General features: G+C 35.4%; 1 protein-coding gene across 1 annotated transcript; it reads right to left on the reverse strand.

Annotated features, from left to right (window-relative positions):
- Positions 1 to 744: 744 nt before the first annotated feature.
- Positions 745 to 13,320, reverse strand: CISD2 (CDGSH iron sulfur domain 2). The gene is made up of 3 exons (XM_019738910.2): positions 13,096 to 13,320; positions 3,554 to 3,768; positions 745 to 2,187 (listed from the first exon to the last, which is right to left on the reverse strand). The coding sequence occupies exons 1-3, from the start codon at positions 13,196 to 13,198 to the stop codon at positions 2,098 to 2,100; spliced, it is 408 nt and encodes a 135-aa protein (XP_019594469.1). The 5' UTR covers positions 13,199 to 13,320; the 3' UTR covers positions 745 to 2,097.
- Between the last annotated feature and the right edge of the window lie 6,068 nt (positions 13,321 to 19,388).

Consider the following 19,388-nt stretch of genomic DNA (forward strand, 5'->3'; position numbering starts at 1 on the left):
ATTTATGTAGTAGTATCGCCCATCTGCTGAGTAAGGCACTGAGTACTTCCTGGGTAAGCATCAGTCCTCAGCAATCATGTGACACAGTAAAAACAGGGTTGTCTCTTGAAGGTTTTAGAAACCCAAGATATGTTATTTCAAGAGCTATCTTCTGTTGTATTAATTCAGATACAGTTGCTTATTAGATATCTATTTTTTAAAGAAGACATGATGGGATTCTGTGAACTTACAAGAAAAAGTGATGGCAACTGATCACAATGCATAATGTTATTAAAACAACAGCCTCAGGCTTCTGAAAAATTTATACAGGTGGGAAAAATATTTGGGCACAACTCTTTATCGTATTTAAACAACTGAGAACGTGGAGGGAAAACTATTCTGAGAGTATCTTCTTACTTTTGGGGTGTGAAAACTACCTTTTATGAGGTAATTCTATTTTTTAAATGTTCTTACTTTACGGAATTAAAAGTTGATAATTTAATTTTAGTCTCCATATTTTGAGGAAATTTTTCCTCCTCCTGTGAAATCTAAGTATGGGAACCATTAGTACATGTGTAAACATGTTGCTGTGAGTTGCAGTGAATGATTTTAAAGAAAAGCATTTCATGACCATCAACCAAGCTATTTGAACTTTTGGTGAGGAGGCTTTTTCCCAAAGTCTTGTGATTAACTGTGGAAAAATAATTAGTTAATCAGACACCTTAAGAGTGTTGAAGAAAAGATCTCAGGAAAAAATACCAGAGCCAAAGTGAAAGCAATGTTGTATTTGTCCATTCTCACAGGTGAGAAGAGGAAAAAGCAACAATTTAGGACATACAGCTTGTAAAACTTCTCAAAACCACAACTACATTTCTAACTCTAAAATTCCTGCTATTGGTCAAGAGAAAGTAAAAAAAATCACACAACAGAAACTGTTGACATTACATGTAATAAATTAAAAATCCAAGTACCATGCTTAGTGCAGTGGCTGGTACATACATATAAGTGGTCAATAACTATTAGCTTTGAATATGATGGAAAGAATAATTACATATGTCTGCCTCATGTACCTTCTTCATTTATAATGGAGGCAGAGTGAACCTACTGGATTCTACCTTTAACGGACAGACATAAGGATAGCTTGTAATATGAAATGAAACTAAACAGATTCTTAGGCTAAAAAGTTGCAAAAGTTTTAAAGATTCTCCAGTAAGTTTATTTTGCAACTTTTTGTAGGGTTTACACTATTATAAAAAGGAAAATGTTCATATAAACACAATTTTGACCACTGAACTATTTATTATTTTAATATAAATTCAGATATGCTTTATTTCTAATTGACCTTTAAATTGCAGCAGCTCATGAGTTTAGCTGTAAGTGTTCTTGTCACCCCACCCATGCTGTCACTGAGTCAAACAGCTCACTATACATATACACAACATCCATGAACATACAAACAAGCCTTTTGCAAAGTAAACAAAACTTTTACAGTGTAAATAAGTGTTCCTTGTTGGAACTTTTTATATCTAATTCATGTCTTTTCTGAAACTGGGAAACATATTTATTAGACAACAATCTCTATAAAGCAAAGGGTTTATCTCTTTGAAAACTCAAGTAATTCTTGAGAGCAATAATTTTCTTAGTGATCTATAAAGAATGGAGTGTTGAAGGCTGAAAAAGAAAAAAAATCACTGCAAATGATCAGAACAGAAGATAACTGAAAAATAATATCTTTAATAGTGTAGGGAGAAAAAATTTAAGTATTGAAAATATTGATATTCAAATAAAGAGTTTTAGACCCATGGCCAAAAACTTAAGATTTTTCTTAATTAATTAAAATCAGAAGTGTTGTTTTTTTGTAGGAAGATACATTAACTCTTTGAAGTTAGAATGAAAGGGTTGTACACTTTTATATAGTAATTTCTATATAAATGACTGAAGATACGAAGTATCAAATATAAACAGTAGTGTAGCAAGAAAAGAAGTTGGCAGAAATAACTATTTAACCAGTATTAATAATTAAGACCACCGTTTGAAAGATCTATACACAAAGAATGAAAAAAATACTGTTATAAGATTTTACAGCATACAATTGAATTCAATCCTAATTCATTACTATTATACTTCTTTCTTCTTCAGTATTAGTGGACCCACATTATCTCCTGTCAATTCATTGTGTTTATTATGTGAACCATCACAGGCAGGAAACTAGAAAGGAAAAATAATTACAAGTGTTATTTTTAAATGATTCAGTAAGTAGAAATATTTGTAAAATGCTCATTACAAATAAAGAAGGCACATTACTTTGAAAAAAAATAAATAAACCATCAGCTAGCTTTCCTGAGTATAGATATAGTCCACATCTAACCAAACTATATCCCATTACCACAGCAAATCTAACTTTTAAGCAGTTAATTCATTATTTGGTATAGATTTTAAATAAGCTTTGTACAATTCCATATGAGTCAATAAAATAGGTTTAAAAGGGGATCAAAATAAGCTCTTGTTCTCTGTGGAGCTCTAAATTTGTGCTCACCTATTTTATTCCCTTATTTAAATTTTAAAAGAATGTAATTTAAAGTCAAAATATATTATTTCATAATGTTTTCTTACTATAAACGTGTACTATAACATTTTTGAAAATATTAAAAAATATTTTAAAAAGATTCACTCATAGGTAATAATAATTAAGTTTTTAGTATATCTTTCCTCTGCATTTACTATGTGTATCCATTTTAAAACAAAATGGGATCACACTGAAATATGCTTGTCTTACTGGTATTACATCATGCTTTCAAGTCATTAAATATTCTTTAAAACATGATTTGTAGTAGCTTCCTAATATCCCATCATTTGTATTATTTGTATGAATCATTCATCTATTATCAGATTCTAGATTGTTTCTAAAATTTTGCTATTACAGAGGATGCTGTAATGAACATTATTACACTTAAAACCTCAAATAACCTATGATCCAAGTAGTAGAAGAAAACAGACCTCATCAACTACTTATAATACTTAGCACTCCAAACTCCTCCTTTTTAATCTCCACATTAAAAATCATCCATAATTATAGCTCACACTATAACGCACTGTACACACACATCATCTCACTAAATTCTCAAAAATGCCTGTGATGTTGGTATATTATCAGATTTAAAAAAAAAAAAAACAACCCTGAAGATCAGCGATTAAAGATTCAGTAACTTGCCCAAAGTCATAGCATGAGTGACAGACATCAGCTTTGAACACAATTTATTCGGACTCCAAAGCTTAAACTCTTTTCCACTAAGCCTTACATCCTCTCTCATAACAGGTATATTTTAAACGACATGTTAGTCTAGCTAACTGCTGAACACAGTGAAAATATCAGATGTCTACCTTTCCTTGCTGCTCTAACTTTTTTAATATAGGTAGTATTGCTTATAAAATGCACACTTTAGAAATACAGACTTTCAGTACTGACTACTATGGGAACATCTCTCATCTCACAGAACCTCAAAACTGGGGATTTAAGAAGGAAAACAATTTTAACTGCACAAAATTTTAGTGTATGTATAAATGGACATCTTACCGTCTTAGAACGCCAACACCTACAATAAGCTGCTTTCGTAAGACACAAATCTTCAATGTTTATTTCATTCACCACTTTGGGATTTTCCTTTTGTATTTTAAGATTAATCAAGCTATCCTTCTGTTGTTTTTTCTTTGGGAGGAATGGACGAACTGCAAGGTAGCCAAGTAGTGCAAGCACACCAAGGAAAGGCAACAACCGAAGCCATTCTGAAACTGAACATGGGGATTTGTTAGTCGGCAGTGCTCTTGTAATAGAACTCACATTGCACGTCTTATCTTTGAGATTATTCTTTATCTAGTCTTTACTTCTCACTTTCACTTCTCAACTATTCATCTGTAAAACTGTGAATAAGTTAACATATCAGCCACCTATATACCTAGGACCACCTGGTTTCATTTGTGGGCTAACTTGAGACTTGTGAAATGGAAAACAAAATTTTCAGAAATAGGTCCTATATCAAATATCCTCTTTCAGTATCCTAAGTATATTTGTGTTTACCTTTATTTTCAGTTCAGGAATTATCACCATAATTATAAACAAAATTCAATGTGTGATATATTTCATAGGTTTAGAAAATATTTCCATGTCTAAAACCATAAAACAGAATATCTGTAAATATTTTACCATTGATTTATAATTTCAGACAGAACATGTCTTCAATGCTTTAATTTACACTTTTTGGTAAGGGACAGTGATTCCTAAGGAAACACCTACATGCTGTGTCAAAGCTACTATTTTTAAAGAACTGAATTTTCATAGACTGAATGTTCTCATTGTTAGCTACATCTTATTCCGTAAGTGTTCATTAAATGCCTTTCTAGTACTCAGCACTGCCCTGGGGGATAGGGAACATAAGTGATATAAATGAAATGGTCTCTATGCCTGTAGAAACAAACACACCAGGAAACCAAGATAAACATTTCAACATGTATTTATCAAATGTCAGCTTGGCTCATGTCCTGCCTCTGTTGGGCTCTGTTGGGCAATCCTTTCTGTCCTTAAATAGTTATCATTTGACATCCTTCACTGGGGACCTCCTTGATACCTTAAGCACTATGTAGAAATAGCTTAGTCGAGAAAAACTGAAGATTATATGTAAAGGCATACTAATAAATGTTCATGATAATAGATTATGGTAAGAGTAAGACTGTATCATCTCATTTAACTGTGTTAAACAACTGTATTTGGTAGGCACCATTATTATTCCCATTTTTCACGTGGGTAAACTGTAACTTAAACAGGTTTAGTCCAGGACAGTAGGTCCACAGCTTGTTCTAAATCACCATGGATCAAATCCAGCAGATTTAAAACTTTATCTGTTCATTTGGTAAAACTACACTCCAGATATAATTGTTCTTTCTATTCAACTACTGAAAGATTAGCTTAATACCAACTCTTCCAAAATGAAACTATTTTTGATACACCATGCCAAAGGTTTGTTATGAACTCTAAATTAAACATTTATCTATAGCACCTACAAATATGACTGTCTGGCACAGAAAAGATATACAATAAATGTTAGCTTTTAATAAGAGATTCTGGAGATGGTAGCAACTCTTGAAAAAATATTTTGACAACTCAACTTGACAATGCCATATGGTAGAAATCTGGGGGGATACCATCTTTTAGTCACTAGAATGAAGCTTTTAAGGATCTTATCTGTCATGCTGGCTATTCTATTCTCATAACCAAAGTGAACACACTCCAAATAGATACTTAGAATGAATTAACGTTTTGGGAATAACAAAAGCAGTTTCTTGGGCGTGGGGGCTATCTATAGATCTATGCTGTCCAATATAGTAGCCAATAGCCACAGTGTTTTGATTTGTACCCAAGATTTTGTTTAATCAGATATGGTAAGATGACAGACACAGAGAGAACTGCCTTGAAAGAAAAGTGTGACTTACAGTTCCCAGGAGGAGGGGACAATATGCCATGCAAGTCTACATGGGAAAATACCAGAGTTGGTCAGGAGGAAGGAGAGGGGAAAAAAGTGGGCAGAAGCCTTTATTGTGGTTTCCAGGAATGGCAAGGTAAGACAAGGTAAACAGTTTAGGATTGGATAGCTTGAAAATTTTCAGTGGGCTCTAAGCTATAGGGATGTTTCTTAGTTGTTTCATACCTGGCCCAGGGTGATTTAGGGCAGGAAAAATCCTTGTTGGCGGTGAGAGTTAGAGCTGGCTGAGGTATAGGCTTTGGATTGGTTGATTTGCATATGAAAAGTGAGCTCTACAAGCAAGTTGTTTATTATCTCTAGGAATTAGCTAGTCCTGGGAGGGGCAGGTTCCCCAGGGCCAGCAAGTCCCCCCAAGATGTCAGAGTCAAAATATAGAAAGTAAAAAATATGATTAAAATACAGATGTGGCTATTTGAATTTAAATAAATTTAAACTCAAAATTCAGTTTCTAAGACACACTAGTCACATTTCAACAGCTCAATAGCCTCCGGTGGCTGTATATGACAGCACAGAGAACATTTCCATCATCACAGAGTTTCTTAGATGGTGCTGCTGGAGACCATTGTTTCCATAAAGTACTAACTGTATAGCGTGGCAGGGCTAATGTGACAGTTTCCGCTCCCACAAACATTCCGTCTCGCATGTACTTAAAACCATCCAAAGCTTTTACCTAGTAGCAGCCTTCCTGTGCTTTTTGCATAAGCTATTCCTTTTGTCTGCCATGCCTTCCTACCCTCTGATATATGACTCATTTGTGTAAACTCTTTCAGACTGGGGTCAAACACGTTCTCCTCCAGAAGTCTTTCTTGATTTCACAAAGCAAAATTAATCACTTCCTCTTGTGCTTTCAAGCCCCTTTCCTCAAGATTCTTTTATTACACTACTGTTATCTATAAAGTTTCTTCTGTCGGCCTGTAAGAAAAGGAGCTATGTACTACTCTCCTGGAACAAAGCAGATACCTCAGAAATGTTTAATGAGTGACTTACTGAATGAATAATGTAGAGCATAAATGTCAATTCCTTTCTCACTCATCACATTGTACTGTAATTATTCATTTACGCTTACCTTCTAGATCAGGCAATTAATATATTAGATTGCAATTGTCCCCAACAGCCAGTATAGTCTTAAAATAGTATTCAATAAATGTTTGTGGAATGTAGAATAACATTACATAGTATACTGTAAATTAAATAATTATAAAGTCACAAGAGGTTAAATGCTCCAAGTCAAAAAGTAAATGAATGAGAATGTAAAGATGAAATCCTTAACTTATATTCTTAAGTTTAGCATTTCCTATCTTAACCCACAAATCTCAGGAAATAAATGGTATTAATACTATTTAAAATCTACTTCAGAAAATGTTGCTCTTCTGACACTTCCTTGGTAAAAACACTAGTCAGTCTCTCTTTCTCTCTCTCTCTTTCTCTCCTCTCTCTCTCCCCCCGAAAATAAGACCTAGCCAGACAATCAGCTCTAATGCATCTTTTGGAGCAAAAATTAATGTAAGACCCGGTATTATATTTTATATATACTATACTATACTATATTATATTAAAGACCCGGTCTTATAGTAAATTAAGACTGGGTCTTATATTAATTTTTGCTCCAAAAGACGCATTAGAGCTGATTGACTGGCTAGGGCTTATTTTTGGGGAAACACGATGTGTATATATATATAATATATATATATATTATATATATGTAATATATATATACCCTTTATATATATATTACATATATTACATATATATAAAGGGTATATATATATATAATTTACATATATTACATATATATATAAAGGTACTATTATCTCCTACAATGGAGTAATTTATATAACAGTTTTAGTACCATCTGCTTTTTAATGATAAACTTCAATTTAACTACAGAAAAGTTTTATAAAGGAAAATGATACAACCTATATAGCTCAATTAGAAATCATTTTACTTATTAAGGCTGACTTTTAGTGAAGAAATATGAAATACAGAAAAATCAAACAAGAAACTTTAAAAAAACTTTTAAGACCAGCGTTTTCCTATGAACCCATTCGATACATGTTGAGCTATTGCAGATATTTTAGATACTGTGAAGAAAAAACTATTACTTACTAATTGTTAGGTATAATATTAGGTTGGTACAAAAATAATTGCAGAAACCGCAATTATTTTTGTACCAACCTAATATATATTTTGTACAGTATATTTTTTATTTTTGTTGTTTTAGGATTTATCAAAAATAGCATTTATTTGTAAAAATTTAGAAAAGTATAAAAAATAAAATAACTTTCAATACCCCCCAGTCATGAGTCAGTAACAGTTTGTTGTAATTCTGGGGGGTTTTTTGGTGTATAACTATGTATGCTTTAAATACTGAAAAAAACAAAAAGCGAAATTGAGACCATATTGTATATACATTCTGCATCCTACTTTTTCACTTAATATTATATCAGAAACATTTCCCAATTCCTTAGTATCCTTTGGAAATATGCATTTTAACGGCTGTACCCGGCCATCACGTACCCCAATCATAACAGAAGATCTACAAGATGTCTGAGTCACTACTGTAGCCTCAGTGCCTAAATACTGCTTGGCTCAATTTATTTTATTTTAAATTGAGGTGTAACTTACAGTTCAGCCTATCGAGCTTTGTATTAAGTATTCAATTTGATGAACTTTGAAACTATACAGACCTGTAAACACCACCTACAACAAAATCTAGGGCATTTCCATCACTCTAGACACTGCTTTTGTACAATCCCCTTTTTCTGCATTTGTTCATCAATTTAAGTGCTTAATAAATATTTCTGAATGAAGAAATCTGAATAAAGAATTTGTTGTCAACGTTTTTACTATATAATTATTTACTATATAATTATTAAGTGCCTACTACTATGTGAAGAAACTGTGCTAAATGCAAGTGTAGCAGCTGTCTTATTTGTCCCTATGTACCCAGTGCTTCGTACAGTGCCTGGTACAGAGCAGGATTTCAAATACATAACTAATTCCCAGTTTATCTGTTGTATAAGTCAGATTTTCATAGACTTGGAATCAGGTTTCTCTGGTCTGTAAAATAGGAATAACAATAATTCATTCATTTGTTCCACAATACAAGTACCCGCCATAGTCCAAATACTGCACTAAGTGCTGGGGACACAAGCTAATAGTTACATACGGTCCCTGTTCTTATAGGGCACACATTTTAGAAGAAGGAGCTTTCCATCTTGTATGGAATAGATCTATAAAGGGTTACAGTACTGTGTAGTATGTATAATCATAAATAAGCAATACAGAGGAAGAAATGATTAACTCTTTGCAGGGATGAGCAAAGACTTTATGGGGAGCATTTGACACCTAAACAGGTTTCTGAAAGATGAATGAGTACAGGAGGGGACCCTAGGCAGATAGGAGGAGCACGTTCCACACAGGAAAAGCACCATAGGCAAAGGCACAGAGATACAACATACATGAAAAGTTTGGGAAACTAAGTGCTGTGGTATTGCTGGGATATAATGAAAGGAGAGGGGCTGTAGAAGTGAGCAGGTGCCAGATTATGAAAAGCTCTGATACAAAAGCGAACCACTGAAATATCTGAATATTTATGTAACTGGAAAATTGTTCATTTATGAAATCACACTGATATCAGATGGAAGATGGATTAGTGGAGAGACATAAGGAAGAGCAGAGAGGGAGGCTAAGAGGCAAGACAACCTGTTGGAAATCCACTGAAATAACCTAGAAAAAAATGTGAGCTGAAACTAAGGCAAAAAGAGGACAAATGGATCCCCTAATACTCCCTAGAACAATGTATGTGTATGAGTGCACACATTTTCTGAGGAAACAGTCTATAGCTTTCACTGGGGTAGGTCTGTGATCAACCCTCACTCACCTTGAAACAAACACTAACTCAGGTAGTCAAATCAATAGGATTTGGTGATTAAGTATGGAGCATGAGGTAAATGGAGGTAGTGGAGATCCTTCATGATTCCCAGATTTCTGGTTTCACTATCTGGATGTATGATGATACTGGCCTCTAATTAAAAAAACAAACAAACAGAATATAAGGGCAGCTTTAAGCAGAAAAAGAAAGTTCAGTATTGTAGAAGGGAAAAATATGAGGTGTCAACATCCCTAAAAAATGTAATGGAGAGACTAAAGTTGAACAGATAACAGCCAAGAGGTACACTGATAGATGGTAAAAGACATAGTTTTTGTTGAAAGAGAGTGAAACAGTTCCAGTGTGGAAGTAGCTCTGCAGGGCCTGAAAGATGCCCAATGTGTCTGCTCTCTCATCCCACAAAGACAAGGAGGGATAGAAAAAGACACCACTGAGAGAGCTACGGGGAGAAGTGCTTTCCTCAGGGAAAGCTTTGTTTCACTTAAGGCAAGAAGGTGCCTCAAGTATCAAGGGTTTTAGAAGGCAAGCCACAATTTGAAGATAAAAGTGTGAGAGAATATCAGGGGGTGGAGAAAGAAAGAGATGCATTTTTGGCTGCAGTTACGTCAAAGATGGAACTGACTGACCTCAACGTTCAATCCATTGAAAAGGTGCCCAGTTAGGCAACATTTTGTTGACTCATTTCAAAGTAGGACGCAATGCCCCTAAATTTGTCAGCTCTGACATGTTTGTGTTTCTCTGGGGAAAATATTATTTGTCTTTAAGAGCAAAACCATTACATTTCAAAGAAGCAAACTAGTTCAAGTGGGGAAGAACTATATTCAAAGTTACATAGCTAGCTTTTAAATCTAGAAGTAAATGATTTTCTGAGTTTAAAATAGGAAGATTTTTTTGTTGTTCTATTTTGAAAGTTCATATGACAGGGAAAGCTTTTTTAAAGGTCAAAGTATTAGAATACACTACACTTCCAAAGGTGGGAATCATACTAACTCATCTCAAAAGCCTCACTCTTAAAAATGTGACCTAAACTAAGATAAGTTGTTTCTAATAGATAAGGATTGTCTGTAAGTATTGTACAGTAATTAAGGATCTCCAAGTGTTATACTAAGAATGTAAAGTCATCATGAGAGAGATGATTGTTTTAAAAAAATTTCCTAGAGCTAAATAGGGAAGGAAAAACAGGCAACAATAATGTGGAACTGTGCCTTTTTTTGCTCTAATTGTCAACGATTAAAAAAATGAGTATATTTTTTGGTCTCCTAGACATTTTAAACAGTTGCTAAAAAGTTATCTTCCAGGTAACTTTCTTTCAACAAAATCTAAGCATGGATTCTATAAGACGCTCATTCAAGAGAGACAAATGTCATTAGATATTATAAATATTATGTTTTGAAAAGGAGATTCAGGGTAGAAATTGGTTGTTTTTCCTCCATAGTGCTTCAAAATAGATTTTGAAACTGCTACAGTGTGAAAAAACCTGTCTCATTTTTTTCATAAAGTAATTATTACAAACATGTTAATGTTTCCTAAACAAATAAGCAATGCAATGAGAACTAAATTGTAGACACATGTAATGGAACTTAAATGTGTAACACTGTTTATCAGAGTTATCATTATTTCTGAGAATCAGTCCTCACATTAAAAATTTAACAGTTTCGAAGAGGAAGTTACTATATATTATTGATGTAAGGGGAAAATGGTTTGTTTCCTTAATGCCTTTAATAGGAATTAAGTATTTGTTGACAGCAGGGTTCTTCAATTAAAAAAAAACCAAAACTTCCAAAATCTCCTAGCCACTAAGTGAAATATCATACTTTCTAATCTGCTTCAACTACACTCTAGTTACAGAAAATTAAAACTAATATAATTGGATTGGGTGGGAGTAAGGGGACATTTTTTTTTGACTGCTAAAAATTCAGTAATTTATGCAAATTATTAAAAAGTAAGCTGGCAACCAGGAACAAATATCACAAAATGATCAATCATTTTGACCTGGTATTATTATTTTAGTGACTACATCTAAGGGTATAATTCAAAAGAGAAAAATAATAATAATAATTGGTATTGGTATAGGCCTACTTACCAGTGAACATTAAAATCACAAAATATATAAACATTACGAATTTCCAGCTGCAGGGGAATGGGTAGGCCTATTGTGATGTTAATCTAAAATAAGATCATATAGTTGTTAGAACAAGATGAGGAATATATTAAAATATGTAAAGTAAGTAAAAGAAATGATAAGGGGAAAAAAGTCAATTTTACATAATTCCTGCAAATCTATCAGAATAAACTGGTAGGATTAAAAGATTTCAATTTGAAACAGTTTTTCCATTTTGTTACTTTTATGTGGCTTATGATGTTTAGATGTTTCTTTTTAACATTTATTATTCAGTTATCATGCTTTCTACTCAGTTACGAGCTTTCTACCCAATGCTTTAAAATCTAAAATGTCAAAATTTCACAATCCATTTGTCAACAGGGCAACTGTCTCTGTCCGTAATTCAAAGAATCTCTAGATTTGGAACAGTCATCTAGTTTACCCGTCTAAATCTATCCCCACCAGACATTTTTTTTTTCATCTCCAAGAGGGGCTATCTCCCAAAGCACCCTAATTTGTTTGAGGTAAATTTTCTTTAATTTAAAAAAAAAAATTTCAAAACGTCCTCGTACTGGAGCTGAAATCTATCTCCAAATAACTTTCACTATTCTGGTCCTAGTTCTGTCTTTTGGTCTATACAAAATAAATCTTCTAGTCTTTCAAATGCTGTATTTTAAGTAAGCTACCATACATCTCCAGACTGCCCCTTACCATCGTAATCAATCTGAGTCTGGTTTACAAATATCCCACGCACACTGTAATGCTTAGAACTGGACATTTTCCAAGTGTTGACTGCATTCTGGAAATTTTCATCCTCTAGATATGAAATCCTAAATTGTGGGCTCTTTTTCTGTAAAGGAGGGATCTTAAGTACAGAACGTTACCTATATTTATTGAATTTCATTTTCTAAGATTTGGTCCATCACACTAGTCTTTGAAGACATTCTGGCTAATGTATCCTTCCTCCAACTCGAGTTAGCCCAACTTTCTCCAAGCTCATAGTAACGGAGGTGACCTCAAATGCCCCCATGATAGGTCATCTCGCCCCTATGGGAATAGAGATTATTTTCTAGTTCTGTTACTAAATAAAACGGCCATATACATATTATGCGTATGTCTGTGTTTCTGTCCCACACACCCACTCACACCCACAACAAATGTGGGTAAAATCCAGCCGAGAACTGAGCCTGCCGGATACGCAGCGCCTTGGATAATGCTTTATCGTGCTTTACAACAAACAAGCACACTGCAGAGAGCGATGAAGATGGATGAGATGAAGGCGCCCCCAGCTCAGCACCTTCTATGGAAAAATCTGGTCTCCGTCCGCGAAAAGACACCGGAGATAACGACGAAGCCAAGCACCCGGTGTTGCCAACTACCGAGAGCGGGCATCACGCGAGCTCCACCGCGGCTGCGCCGGCGCGCGCCCACCAGCCTCCGCGCGCAGGGTCACGGGGTCACGCGCCAACTCGCCAGGCTCCGCTCCGCCCCTTGGCCCAAGAATTTTTGGACACCCCCGCACACACGCCCACCCCGACCCCGCCTTGGGGAGCGCGCGAGGATGGGGACTGCATGAAAGTGGGGATTACCTGTGAGCCGGGCGAACCCGGTAATGCTCTCGGGGACTGGGAGCCGCTTAAGGTATGCGGGGAGCTGCACTTTCACGATGCGGGCCACGCTCTCCAGCACCATCCTTGCCGGCGGCGTCCTTTCCTCTCCCAAGCCCCCGCCCCTCTCCAGCCGAGCTGCCGCGCCTGCGCCGAGAGCGGAGGCGACCGGTGGGCGCCTGAAGTCCGGGCCCCGGCGGCGGCAGCGGCGGCGGGCGGGGCTGCGAGTCCCGGGACGAGAGGTGACCTGCCCGGCGCCGATTGGCAGCGAGCGAGTGACGTGCGCGCCCGGTGGACGCCTAGGGGGCGCGGGCGGCCGCAGGCTCCGGAGCTGCGGGGACGGGTGGGTAGCGGGCCCCCTTTGGGTCTGGATTTTGAAGAGTGCCTTCGCGTTGGTCCTTTTACGTCTGTAGACGCCGGAAGCCAGCAGAAAGGATGCTGTGTCCGATGAGATAAAGCATGTGAGAGTGCTTTGTAACCGGAAAGGGCCTTTCAGAAGTGGATCTCTCCTGGCATCTCTGTTTACTTCGGCCCTTTTCCTCTTGGCCTCTTCTTCCTACAGGTTGGGCGCCGTGGCCTTAGGGTTACATGTTCACCTAAGAGGACCTCCATCCACCTCTACCCTAGCGGTGTCTAAGTTCGCTCCCTCATCCCTACAAGTCAGGTCTCTTAAAAAGAAGTTAAAATAGTCTACCTAAACTAGGGGCTGCTACAGCTCTGCCCCTCGGCAATTTCGTGCAACCCTGCTCCGAGGCCCCGAGCTTTTTGCCACTCAGTCAAGACCCGTGATAGTACTTCCTTAAATATTTTCAGTTCCTTCTGCAGATCAGTTCTTTTTTCGGTTAACTAAAACTGGGAAAGTGTTAGCGAATGTAAAACCGTCGGGTTTCCTTTATATTTTGTTGCAGGGCTTTTGCTACAATGTAAAGTATCCGTGAAGATCTTTCCATTTTAGTTATTTTTATTAACATCTTTAAAAACTTGAAGGATGTAAGGAGACAGCTTCACTCGCTTGAAACACCTCCCTTGACATGACTTTGTTTCATACTTTTGCCAAAGTCAAATATCCGAAGTAATGCATGCACTTGCTGCTTGCGTGTTGTGTATGTGGTGTGATATGTTAATTCAGTGTCTCATTACAGTGCTGAACCTTACTGGCCAGCAACATACTCGTATAGTACCAACGAACCTGCGCATGGTCCAGTTTTCATTTTATATGAGTTAATGTAACAGCCAGTTGTAATACATACATTTTATTTTTTGTTTTTCCCTTGGCGTTTTCATTTTAAAGTGAGAAAGGGAAGGAATTTTTTTAAAGCAATTTTCCACTCTCTGGACTAATATTTGTGATTGTCAGTCACTAAAAAAATAGCCATCAGTAAGAAAGTTAATTAGAATCTAGATAAGCTGATTATCTGTCATTTTATCCTGTTCAAAATTATCAAAGTACCATTACAATGGAAATTCTATTCTTCATATAATACAGGTTCATGTTCATGAGCTTGAACAATATAGAAGTGATTTACAAAGTGATGATTAAAAGGTTGGTGTTTACATTAAGATTTCCTTTCAATTACCTTTTGGGAGCTTACTTTTGGTATCGTGGAAGAAGGGCCCTGAAGCTTGTTTTTCTTGACTATGATGATCTCAAATATCCCAGTCCTCTGGACTGTTCTGTTGGTGGTTTTCGTTAATCTCTGTGGATCATAGAAATGAGGTAGGCATGGGTTGGGAGCCTGACACATTAGGGGAAGAAAAGCTTGGAGAACGCCACTAAATAATTGTCTCTTCATTAGAGGCTTTGTAGTCTTGACAAGGGCAAAGCAAGCTGTGCTGTTTGAGATTCCTAAGGCCTCTAAGAAGTTTTTCTTTAAAGGAATTTAAAAATGTATACCTCAGTTAAGAGCAATAACATAGTTAAATGCTCGTGCCAAATGTACAATTTGATGTCACCACCACCCAGATCAATATATATAGAATATATCCAACACCCGGAGAGCTTCTTTGTACCCCTTGTAACCACATCCACCTACTACCTACCCTACCACACCCCACTACCATTATTTTGTCTTGTTTTGCAGGTTCTTGAATTTCACATAAAAGGAATTATATAATAATGTAGTTTTGTGACTGGCTTCGCCTGAGCAATTTAGGTGGATATGGATAGCTGATTTGCTATTTCCAAGTAGAAGAAATATAGTGAGTGGAAGCCTATATGTATGATGGGCAAAACTTTTTTTTTTTTTTTCCAATTTGGAGAAGATGTGGATGCAACATTAGATATTTGTGATGTATTACCTGAGCTGTGCTAATGTATAAAAAGGAGAGTTTCTGACCTCACCAATTAAAAAAAGAAAAATCTTTACTGTGCATGTAGGGAATATTTTCTTAGATTTCCTTTACTTAAAATTTATATCTTGTTTTATTCATATTTTTAAATTTTCATTTCATTTCCACAACCCTTCCTTCTTGGCAGTATGTGAAACGGGGGCTGAAGATAATATCCTAAATAGAATAGGCTTATCCAACTACCTTGTGATGTAGTGCCCAACAAAATCTGGTTTTATTAGCATTAATTCTTATATTTAGACTCAATTTTTAAAAGACATAAAGATACTATGTAGTCAGAAAAGCCCAGACAAAATAATCAGTATGTGAGTAAAGTTAAAGGTGTAACTATTTAGTGTTAAAACTTGAATGAGGATCAATAATCTACTGTCTGCTTTGTGTCCTCGCTAGAAAGACCTACTCTCTAACCTCATGCTTTCCTTCTATAAGCAAACTCATCTAGTCCCGTGAATTCAAATATGATCAGTAAACTGATATAGCCTAAATCTCTATTTCCAGTCCAGATTTCTCTAGTACTACTAATCCCACATGTCTTCTGGATATCTCTGGGCATCTTTGCGCATTTTGCTATTGCTTTGCTCATCTTTGTCATTGATTTATGTTTTCTGGATAGTAATACCTGGCTTGTTGTATTTGATCTCTGTACATCTTCCTCCAGTCTATACCTTTTCTTTGACCTTTGTTTATGGTGTCTTTTTACATACTGAAATTTAGTTGGAATGTAGATAGATTTATTCATCTTTTCCTTTATATTTTGTGACTTGCAGGTCTTATTTAAGAAGTCATTTTTTACCTCAAAAGCACGAAGATACTCATCTATGTTTTTGCTAAAAGTTACAAACTTTTATTCTTTATGCTTAGGTTTTTAATCAACCCACTATTTTGTGTATAAGGTAGCGATCTAATTTATTTCATATGTGAACAGTCGATTTTTTTCTTGCAGCATTTATTGAATCATTTAAATCTTCTTCAATGGTTTATAATGTCACTGATCTCAAGTCAGTCAGGTTTCCACACAACCATGGGTTGTTTATTCTTCCATTGATCAATTTGTATGACCTCTGTGAGATTATCACACTATCATAATTCTACAGGTTTATAGTAAGTGTTAATACCCAGCTGGATATTAGTTAACTGTTAATATTCACCTGTTTTCTTCAAAATTATCTTGGGACTGCCAGGCCCTTTACTACTCTATATGAATTTCAGAGTCATCTTAACATCTATGAAAAAAACTTAGTTTTCTTGAAAATTCATTAGGGCCTCAGGTTCTCCTCTCTAATATGCTGTTATTGATGGTTGTTATGACTAGAAGTAATTTTTGGTGTGCTTAATGAATGGGTATTATCAGCAGGATCATCTTCATCATCATCAGTGAAGGAGTTTTTAACTCTGGTTTTGAGATGTTAAATTCAGAAATCCTACCTTCTGACCACACCGCACATGTTTGTTTGTACATCTTCTACTCCTTTACTCCCACTAAACTTATTTTGACTTCATCAAGATATTTAATGTTGAAACCATCTCTGTTTTTCTAGTCAGTGCATTCCTAGATTTATTATTTTTCACATTCTTCACAAAAGTTGCTCCAAATTTTCACTGTTGTACATTATTTATTTATTAAACCTTCTAATTTCTACTACCATGCTTATTTTGAGCTCCGATGACTTGATTTGCAGCTGCCAGAGAAGTTTTCTTTACCATCATCTTTAAACGTGGCTATAAATCCTCCTATACTTAGCGTCTGCCCTGTTCTTCAAGTCTGTCTGCTCTCTGTGCTCTAGAGCTCATCCTCCAAGACGTGGCTCCTTCAGTTATCTGCTCCCAAATTTACATTTTCTTGCTCTCTACTGGCCCTGTAAACTGGTGATTTCCAGCCTTTTAGATTTCACCAAGCAATACATTTTTTTAACTGAGAAAATCAACAGGTTTGCCAACTTTTTATTTTGTCAAGAAAAGATATGTACAAGCAATATATATATAATATTATATGTCAACTATAATACAATTTTAAATATAATATTGTATATCAACTATAATTCAATAAAAATAAATAAATGAAAAGCAATATAACAATAAAAAAACTACTACCGTGTTTCTCCAAAAATAAGACCTAGCCAGACCATCAGCTCTAATGCGTCTTTTGGAGCAAAAATTAATATAAGACCCAGTATTATATTGTATTATATCCAGTCTTATATTAAAATAAGACCTGGTATTATATTATATTATATTATACCCAGTCTTATATTAAAATAAGACTGGGTCTTATATTAATTTTTGCTCCAAAAGACTCATTAGAGCTGATGATCCGGCTAGGTCTTATTTTGGGGGAAACACGGTACCATCTACTGGTTAAGACCACAGACTCTGGAGCTAGACTCTTTGGCTCTGCCAGGGTAAATTATATAACTTAAAAAAATGTAGATAATATCTACCTCTTAAGGTTATATCGTATGTACTAATTCAGTGACTTAATATAAAGCATTTAAAAACAAAACCTGGCGCGTATGCATGCACAGCAGTGTTATCTTTCATCATCGTCATAATGACTATTTTTTACACATCATCAACACGTCTTTTTCATTATAGCTGCCCTTGTTTTGTTTTTCACAGTGGTTGCTCTAGGGCTGCACTTACAGTCAGTGTAATCGGGCAATGTGTCATTGCTAGCAGAAGTGGCTCTTGGGAATCTAATTAAGATTTCTGTAAGTATAAAATGCTTAAGGGGACCCCATGCAGATTTCTGGAGCAAAGATCTTTCTCTGTGTATCTCCCATCTCCCCTTACTCTACAAAAATGATAATTAGATAGACAAAGCACAGATTGTACAAGTTTATTGCCAGAAAAAAGCAAGTTTCAAATGCTTCAAAATTCTGAAGGAAAGTTACTTCTAATTTAGAATTCTATACAGCCAAAACTAGCAATCAATTGTGAGGCTAGAATGAAGTTATTTTCAAACCTAAAAGGTCTCAAAAAATATGCATTCCATGCATCCTTTCTCAAGAAACTAATGGAGGATCTATATACCACCTATATGAAGAGTAAACGAAGAAAAATTAGGACATGTGATTTAAAAAAAAAAAGATGAAACCCAAAATAAGAGAGTGGTAAAAGGTATTGCTGACTGATGGATTGGAACAGTAAGATGAAATTAATGGACACCTAATAACGTTTGAACAAATTGAGAGGAGACTTACCCTTCTGGGCTATAGTTTGGGGTTAAATTAATGATTATTACATGAGAGGCTAAGCAAAGTTTTTAAAAGAATTTTTATTAAATCCATTTCTTCAAACATTTTTTAAGGGATAAACAAAACTTATTAAAAAGTTTGTTTTGATTTTGGTGCTTAGCATTCTTACATTATACTTCCCTTTTGTTTCTGAGAAACCATATTTTAACTGTCTTGCCTTACCCACAATTTTAAGAGAACACACAGCAAACTAGAAATAAGAGCAAAATTAGAGAAACAAAACTAGAATCTAAATTAATAACGTGGCAAACCTATTTTAAAGTCATATTTCATAACACTTTGTGGTACTAAAAACAAGCGGTGTATGGAGTCACCTAATAGAAAATTCCTAGAGACACGTGGTAGAATAGAGTGAGCTTTGAAAAAACCTTCCTTCCCTATAAATGTGTGAGTGTATATGGAAAGGCCACTTTTGCTGTCATTGACTAGAAAAAGATTACAGTTAAGAGGTAAATATATACATCGTTATATGCATACATACATAATAAAAAGCTTAATTCTGTAGATCTTCAAACTTTCTTTTTTAGAAGCCACCTTTTTGCCTTAGAAATTCCATGCTTACTGTAATTTTCTTATATAATAATTAAAATAATAGGGCAGGTTCTTAATTATCTCAAAAGTTTATGGAACTAGCCTACTCCAAGTGCTGAACTAGGCATTAAAGAAAACAGG

This window comes from Rhinolophus sinicus, linkage group LG02 (assembly GCF_036562045.2).
Source record: "Rhinolophus sinicus isolate RSC01 linkage group LG02, ASM3656204v1, whole genome shotgun sequence".
NCBI lineage: Eukaryota > Metazoa > Chordata > Mammalia > Chiroptera > Rhinolophidae > Rhinolophus > Rhinolophus sinicus.